At 41.3% G+C, this 8,069-nt stretch overlaps 1 protein-coding gene across 2 annotated transcripts; it reads right to left on the reverse strand.

The window, feature by feature from the left end:
- Positions 1 to 1,909: 1,909 nt before the first annotated feature.
- Positions 1,910 to 7,549, reverse strand: LOC142784491 (uncharacterized). 2 transcript variants are annotated; one of them, XM_075882883.1, is made up of 4 exons: positions 6,410 to 7,549; positions 5,621 to 5,878; positions 4,918 to 4,962; positions 1,910 to 4,367 (listed from the first exon to the last, which is right to left on the reverse strand). In XM_075882883.1, the coding sequence occupies exons 2-4, from the start codon at positions 5,757 to 5,759 to the stop codon at positions 4,201 to 4,203; spliced, it is 351 nt and encodes a 116-aa protein (XP_075738998.1). In that variant the 5' UTR covers positions 5,760 to 5,878; positions 6,410 to 7,549; the 3' UTR covers positions 1,910 to 4,200. The 2 variants fall into 2 exon arrangements, with proteins under 2 accessions (XP_075738998.1, XP_075738997.1); XM_075882882.1 differs by having other exon boundaries at positions 4,918 to 5,040; positions 6,410 to 7,548.
- Between the last annotated feature and the right edge of the window lie 520 nt (positions 7,550 to 8,069).

The raw sequence follows: 8,069 nt of genomic DNA on the forward strand, positions 1-8,069 counted from the left end.
ATGCACTATCTCGCCAAGTACAAGTAAACAACACTCCAGGTGTACCACATAAATGAAACCACACATAAATCGATGCATGCAATGTTTGAAAATGTGCCTCGAATGTCTTCCCCTATTTAACGCGACCAGTTACCTTACATTTCATTGAAGCTGCGCTGCTACTTAACTAATTCGGTGCAATCTAGCACGGTATAGTGGTGAAAGTAAGGGTGTTTTGTACCTATAGTCAAAGGTAGCCTTTGTTACAATATTCTTATTACAAGACACATGAGCGACTTTGGTGCCTGCAGACGAATTGTGCGGAAATAGATAACAGCAGTAATCAAATGAAATTGTGAGCGCAATTTCGCTGGTTCCATGCACCGCAGCATTTTTATAAAGCCGGAATGCGAGAACGTGCATACGCTTAAGCTTAGGTATATGTCTACGTAAAATGAGGGAGACTCGTCGGGAGGTGTCTCAGTGCTAATGCTTTTCACAAAACACGGTGCAAGTATTTCGCCCAGCGTTGTTTGAGTGCGCAAAGCAAGGGACGTGTATACGAGTCTTGAGGTCGAGAGACGTTATCACACGTGCGAAAAGGATGAAAAGAGAGAGAGACTCTCGTTTCGGCTTCGCGAAAGCTTGAAATTGATAGATAATAAAGACAATTTTCTGGCCCAGCAGACGTCAGGGAAAGTCTCCGCAAAACAGGGTCAGATGCTCGGAGGGCATAAAAAAGTGGAGTACGCGTTATATGAGAGTGACAGCCACTCAGAAAGCGAGATGAAGTATGACTGTCCTTAGGTGTGAGAATCAATGCTAATTAAGAGAGTTGAGTTAATGAGCCAAAACTTTCCTAAATAACGATAATGAAAGCAAACTGAGCATTCATCTAGTGAAAGTGACACTAGTGACAGTGAACTCATAATAGTTGATTAGCGTTGTCACAGGCCGATATATATTTTTATTTTCTTATCTATATTTGGAAAACTATGAGAAGGTAGCGTACGTTAGAGCCGGCTATCCCAACGTCATGACAGTAATGTACAAGAATAAATAGCGCACGGTTATACAATCACACGTGGCGGTTTCTATCTTCTAGTAACCTTGGGAAAACGCATTCTAACTATTTTTTCTATTTTTGACAAAGTTTCACGGGACGTTTTTGCATTTGGCTTCATTCGAAGGAATGACGATATATCAGCAATAAGGCGAACACAAGCACTGCTGCAGTGGACGAGCGGTTACAGCGCTCAACTACAATCTAGGAGGTACTTGGTTCGATTCGCAGAATCGCTGAGCACTTTTTTTTTTTCAAGAGGTTGCCCGGCCTGACATTATGCGTGGTGGCTGGTACTAAATTTTTGAGAAGTAGGCTTTCGCACTTGCTTTTTTCACTCCCCTTTTGACCCAAAAGCGCTGTACTGTGCTCCTTCAAAAATTAAACAATTCAGGGTTCATAATTTTCTCCTCCATCCTCTCTTATTGCAAAAGTGTGCAGTGCTGAAATACCAATATCATACCTGGTATATTACTTTTCACGTGTTTGGATATTCGACCAGCAATCAGTCTTCACGGTGTTTTGAAGAAAATCTACACATGCAGTGAGCTAACTGCTTGCAGCCAAGTTGACTGCCTTTGTAGGGACATGCTTTCGTGCTAATTTGGTGGGCATCATCACATGCAGCAAGACCAAAGAGCACGGACAGTTAGAGCTGATGCAAACAGAGTGATTAGTTTGTGTCTTCTCTCCCGCTATTTGTCATGCTGCACACTTCAGTGTAATGTCGCTGTCAATGGTTAAAATGAACTATAGCAGTTAATCGAGTTCTGCTGAGAGGGTCCCGTATTGTCCAGAATGGAACAGAACAATGGCAATTTGATTTGTGTGATAAAGAGATACCCTGCTTTTGGCTACTAGAATAAATTTCTAAACTGAAGTTTATTTTTTATTAACAACAGTTCCAGTGCAGATGAAAGGTGCATGGACAAAAATCGTGTATTCAGCTTGACTAGGTTTGTGACCTTAATTGTAATTGCGAACCGGTATCACAGTATGCATAAATATCACACACATATACAACCACGGGTGATAGCTTGCTTATTCTGATTAAAATTGAAAGGTTGAAATCGACATATTCAACCAACGCAATGTGTACGAGATATGCCATGTAGAGTAGCTATGCTCGAAACTAATCTTCGCAGGTTCATTCCATTTTACCCAATTTCTTGCCCTTGACTGTAGGTTGGTAAATGAACCTTCTTCGAACACACATATTCTGTGTAAGGTTACATTTATTTTTATGCAGTACAAAACAAATTGAAATGTATAATGGCTCAAAAGAGAAATAACTAGAAACAAATTCAGCCAAATCATTACCAAACGTACTCACCAATGATAAACGTATTCTCATTTAAAAGATACATACATACATACATACATACACACATACATTTATGCATGCATGCATGCATGCATACATACATACATACATACATACATACATACATACATACATACATACATACATACATACATATACGCACACCTACATATACATATGTACACCCATACATACATACATACACTCAGGTGTAAATATTAAAATGAATGGCTATAAAACAACAATTCTAATACACTCATTTTGAATATACTACAGAAAGTAACTTACGAGAGAAATCCACCGGCACTGTTATGTCTGAACACGGTGTTTCTCGAACCATCTCGCAAAAGCTTGATGCATAGTTTTCAGCTGCTGCCTAGTGACAAGCAGTTTTTATAAAAAACACAAGAATAAAGCCTTTGACAATGTCATGCTAAAGAAAAGGGCTGTGCATCAATATTTTGTACATGTCTGCAATATCACTCTGTTTATTTACATAGCTTGGCTCATTCACAACCCACTAACAAAGCATGTTAGGACACTTGGGCTGAAAGTTGGCACAGCACGAGTAAATTCTAGACAAAACATGAATAATACAATTATAAGCTAGTGAGCTCCTTGGTGCAAACAGTGTTTATATTGACAGCTATAGGTGCCATTTCGTTTCCCCAAAACACTTCTCAAAAGTAGAATCAACTTTATTTAGCTAAAAGTTTCTATTCTGGCGCGTCGTGGTGGCTCAACGGTGGAAGCGACTCTTTCGGCCAAGAAAACAAAGACCAATTATTTTTCCAGTTCGTGAGTTCACCCCATGCTAACATTGAGGCAGCTGGTAAGAGTGCTTTTGGAGAGAGGAAACCACCACATTCCCACCAGTTGTGGCCTTGGGTAGCTACTTCACTTGGACAAAAATGATGAAAATCACTCCTCAAGAAGACTTCAAAGTTTGCACATCAACACAGTTCCCATACAGCTGTCTATTAGTCTGCTTGAAAAATATTGAGTTTACTGGTGGGCGAAGACTGTACACTATGTGAGGTGATGCTCCAGTGCACTGCATGTATGTCTTGCTGCTGGCCTCAACTGCGATATTGCTCAGCACATATGTGTAAAATAACAACTAATACTGTGCCACTGCAAAGTAATTATGTGTCATTTGCATGAAACAGGGACCACAATAAAAGAACATAACAACATTTGCCTTCACAAGGTTCAAAAAATGTAAATAAATTTCCACAGAGTTTTCACAGTTCATCTGAGGATAGTAATATTGATTGTAAACACATTCTTACTTCCACTAACAAACTATTTTAAGATGCCAGATTCAATATTAGAGTATACCAGCACTTTTGTAGGGCTAAACAATTGTACAGGCACCTAGAAAAACACAAGTGAATGCATGGTATAGCTACATATAAAAATAAGTACTTTCATTTCTAGTCTGAGTAGAGTTGCATAGATGATAAGTCACTTGCATTACATTATGAACAAACCTATCCGAGCAAAGTATACGTTTAAAAAGTTACACTTACACAGTAGATAAGTAGACTGTTGAAGGACGGACAGGCAGTGGGATAATACCCAAGCACTAAAATCTTCTGTTTAGATATACTAGGAGTAGTGATGATCTACTTCCTTCCAAATAAAATAATCCACATAGATTCACTTCCCAGAGCTTATACACTCATGGCATCATACACTCATGGCAAAAATATTTGCCCACTAACACTACAGCAGCCTTTAAATTAGTGTCATAGTTTGGTATCTTCCATGCAAAATTTAAATAATTTTGAATGCAAGCAAATGAACTGCTGAATAATGAACTGCTAAGAAGTTAAGCAGCAGCTGCTCCTGACATCGCAATGTGCTCTTTCTGCTGTTGTAAACATTGAGCAGGAGAACAGTCACTGGCAGTCCCTTTATACTTGTTGGTCTTCTGTGCTTTGTTCTTGATACACTGTACATGACCGTGGAGCACCAAACCCCTTGTTACTGCTGGAACTTAGAAAAATACAGATCATTGTTACAACCATGCTACATGCAAGAGTGTATAGTTGTCAATTATGTGCTCATATTTACAGATATTGTATTTTCAGAAGCCAATACCAAGCCTCAACACACACACACACAAACAGTGAAGACTGAAAATGTATTTAATATGATACAAGAGCAAAACTACAATCTTATAGATGAAGGCATGAAACTTCTGCCAGACATAAAAAGCCAATAAAGTTTCTTCTATTTTGACTTTACACTAGGTGCGAGAAGCAGACCACAAATAAGTTCACTAAGAAATACAAGTTAGACTGCATTACAACGCAACAGCCAATGTTCCTAACTTTAAGGCTTTCTAACATAGCCAGCTCACCGTACTGCGTATAGGAGCAAATGGGCAGTCTAGAAGACACAAAGAACTTGTGGATTATGAGTGTGCTTGTTGCTGACATCTATTATTCTAAATGAAGAAAACCTTTCAAAAGTGCACTTCATCAGGGGAAATAATCATACGCAACAAACACAACGGGCCCCTACAGGTGCCACCAACACTCACCATTATTGTTGATACCAGTGTCTTGCCGGATGGATATGCTGCGTCCTGCACAGAACACCAAAGGAGCGCTCCATGACTTGGATTGCATGTGTGCTAGCTGCATCGCTCTGCTGCTGAAATAGGCTAGCCACAGACAGAGAAATGAGAAGCCATGGCTTTGAAACACACTGAACGTCACCTTTAGAGATCAACAATGCATACTTAGGTCAGGTACAATTTGTAGAAAAATATATATCACTATGCAATCGTGGTGAACATGTTCGGCTGAAACATAAGCAACAGCACTGAGAGAGAAAAAGCTACATTAGGTAAAAGGTGCAGTTACTGGCCCTATGTCATCTGAAGCTTCTTCAATAGGTCTTTCTCCTTACAAGTTGTGAACAGCCAGGCAATTTTCTCCCACTTGCTATTTCCTTCCAGAGCACTTGATCCACAGAGGGAGTCACAAGCTCGAGAGCTCAATATTTGTGCTCGTTTCAAAGCACAAGCTTTTGAGCCTCAGATTATTGGAGTTTCATTCATAAGCTGCAGGCTTTCAGCTTTCAACATTCTCAATTATCTTGCAATTTAGTTCTATAAATGTTTAATAAGAATTATGTGTAAGAATATTACAGGTATCCACTGAAAGCAACCATGCTTGGGTTTTCAATTTGTGCACAGTAAGTGGTGTTCACGTAATCGTATGTATTAAAGAAAAACTAACCTTGCAGCCAGCCGTTAGGCAGTTTTGTGCGCTCGAAGCTCCCAAGCAGATCGCAGTCCTTCCAGATGAGGCTGCCATGCATGCTTCCACGCCCCATCCGCTGAATGATAACAGTCCCAGCAGTGACATAGGCTTGCATAGTTAGGGAGAACGCGTCCTTCCTATTTTTGTACAGGTGCTCCAAGTAATGATGAGGATTGATGTGCCAGAATATTCAACCGATGAATCACAGGACCTTAACAAACCAATCTCTGCGATCTGTGAAGAGCCAAAAACGAGATATTTAAAAACAATCATTAAAGCACTCACTTCTAATACTTATTTGAGGAATCTATCACTTCGTTAATGTGACCAAAATCTGCTATAATCACATTGAAATAAACTGAAGCCTCATGTAAAATTTACGTACCGCAATATATATGTCCTACTGAAGTATAGTACTGGCACAGTGGTAATCGTCTATAGAACTAATTTTCCAAAATAACAATTTTTTTAAGTGCAACCTGGCTTCTGAAAAATAAATTCACATTAACTTTCCAACTATCAAACGTAGTCAATCGACAGGCCCAACCTCATAATCAAACAAGAGCTCACTTGTATCAAATCACAAAAAACTTTTTATGTATTTGCTCCATAATATATGTATGTATATAACAGTAGTAGTATATTTTTCATGCTTCAAGTTACCATAGAGAAACATTACATCTGATGGGCTTAAAAACTTGCACACGTTATAGAACTGCGTGAATTATAGTACTGGTGAAATTTAGTTCTGCAAGGTGAACTTACCAATGGCAGCATTTAGTAGCCGTCGGTGTCATGAGGAACCAAGTACGGCCAACGGGCAAAGGGCATCTGCAGACTGGAAGCTGCCAATGACAGCAATGAAGGGCTGGCCAGGCGTGCACGTCCATTGATAAAGTGTAAGAACTGGCCATGACCGGCTGTTGTCAAGGCTCTAGTGCCGTGAAAAACGATGGCCAGACGAACTCGGAAACCTGTAGTTAGGCGATATTGGCCTACAACTTCATCCAAAGCAAGGCACCGGTGAAATCTTTGCTTTTTTTGGGGGCCGAAGGGAAGCTTGACGTTCACGGGCTCTCGCTGCCACATAGAACTCTCAAGTTGTTACCGAAGAACAGTCTAGGCGCGCTTCCAAAGTAACACGATCCACAACAGAATGTAGCATCTCGCAGTTTTGGTTGATCACATCACAGCGCTAGGACTATGGTTATCACAAAAAGGAGAAGTGACGACTTAATAAACAAAAGCGCCAAGCTGCCCCACCACAACTTCGCCGGGCGAAACAGTTATCAACGCTGTCTTTCAATTTTAGGTCACACGAGCACAGCTTGTTCACAAGTCTTGGAACGTCAACACAGCACCACTGTTCACAACAAACATCGTTTCACTCCCGAACAGTACAGTGCTCTCAAGTAAATAGAAGCGTACGGGCTAACTAGTGGCGAAGCAAGAACCGAGCGCGTAGTTCATACGTTTCCGTACGTACTTGGGGTCACTCAAGTAACGTGTCAAAACGCTGTCAATCCGAAATGTCGCACAGCACCCAACTGAGAGACTGGAAGGTCAAGCGAACGAACTGTTACCGGCACACAAACAAACATTGCAGGCTTCTCGAGTGCTAGTTGCCGTCGATACATCGACGCCGATCCCCGCTTGATAACCACACCAACGCACAGGCTTCGCTGCGCTTCACCGTACACCATTGCACTGCCACAGCTTTCCGCACTGCTCACACGCACTGAAAGAGCTGCTGTAATCACAACACATCCGGTCAAACGCTGAAGTACCTCGTGCGAGAAGCATTTGCTGAAAGTCGCACCGACCGATATGCTGTTTACGACGCCATGTTGTTTTCGACAACTGCACCGCACGTAAGAGAGCTCTTAGAAAGTACTTGCACTATTTTCACGGCGTGAAAAAAATTTCTGTTATGTGCGAGGGGGTTGATATGACGAGCAGGACAGGCGTGCCAGATGAAAGAACTGTTTTGGCAACGTCACGGAGTGAGCTGATGTAGAGGGTATTGCTTCACAACCAATCACAAGCTGTGCCTGTCGGCCAAGCCGTCGTCTGCTCGCGTTTGTCGTCTGCTTCGATCAGAGCATGCGACAGGGGATTCGCCTTCGCAACGCTATTATTCTCAGGTCAAGTGGCCGCTGCGTCGCACAAAATACATGTCAGTGGCTCGCTCTACCTTTGAATGATGTTCGTGCGCCAAGTTTAATGGCTGGTAATTGACGCAGGGATGAATTCAGCCAAGGTTTGCTCCAGAATCGTGAGGGTTTTCATATTTTTGGTGTCATACAAAGTTACTAGGGTCATTTTATTCCTATTGCTTGCCATATTATCATGGTACATATCAGTGTCTGAACAGTGAGGGTGAAGATGCATGATTTGTTCGTAGTTCCATGCGTAATCACGCGCA

The sequence above is a fragment of the Rhipicephalus microplus genome, unplaced genomic scaffold, assembly GCF_043290135.1.
Source record: "Rhipicephalus microplus isolate Deutch F79 unplaced genomic scaffold, USDA_Rmic scaffold_14, whole genome shotgun sequence".
NCBI lineage: Eukaryota > Metazoa > Arthropoda > Arachnida > Ixodida > Ixodidae > Rhipicephalus > Rhipicephalus microplus.

Excerpts from the sequence above, each read along its gene's own strand:
- LOC142784491 (XM_075882882.1), bottom strand. The coding sequence starts at position 5,759 with ATGCAAGCCTATGTCACTGCTGGGACTGTTATCATTCAGCGGATGGGG. Across the intron at positions 5,041-5,620 it reads GCCTAACGGCTGGCTGCAAG|CCTATTTCAGCAGCAGAGCG; the intron begins GTTAGTTTTTCT and ends GTCTGTGGCTAG. Across the intron at positions 4,368-4,917 it reads CACTGGTATCAACAATAATG|TTCCAGCAGTAACAAGGGGT; the intron begins GTGAGTGTTGGT and ends TATTTTTCTAAG.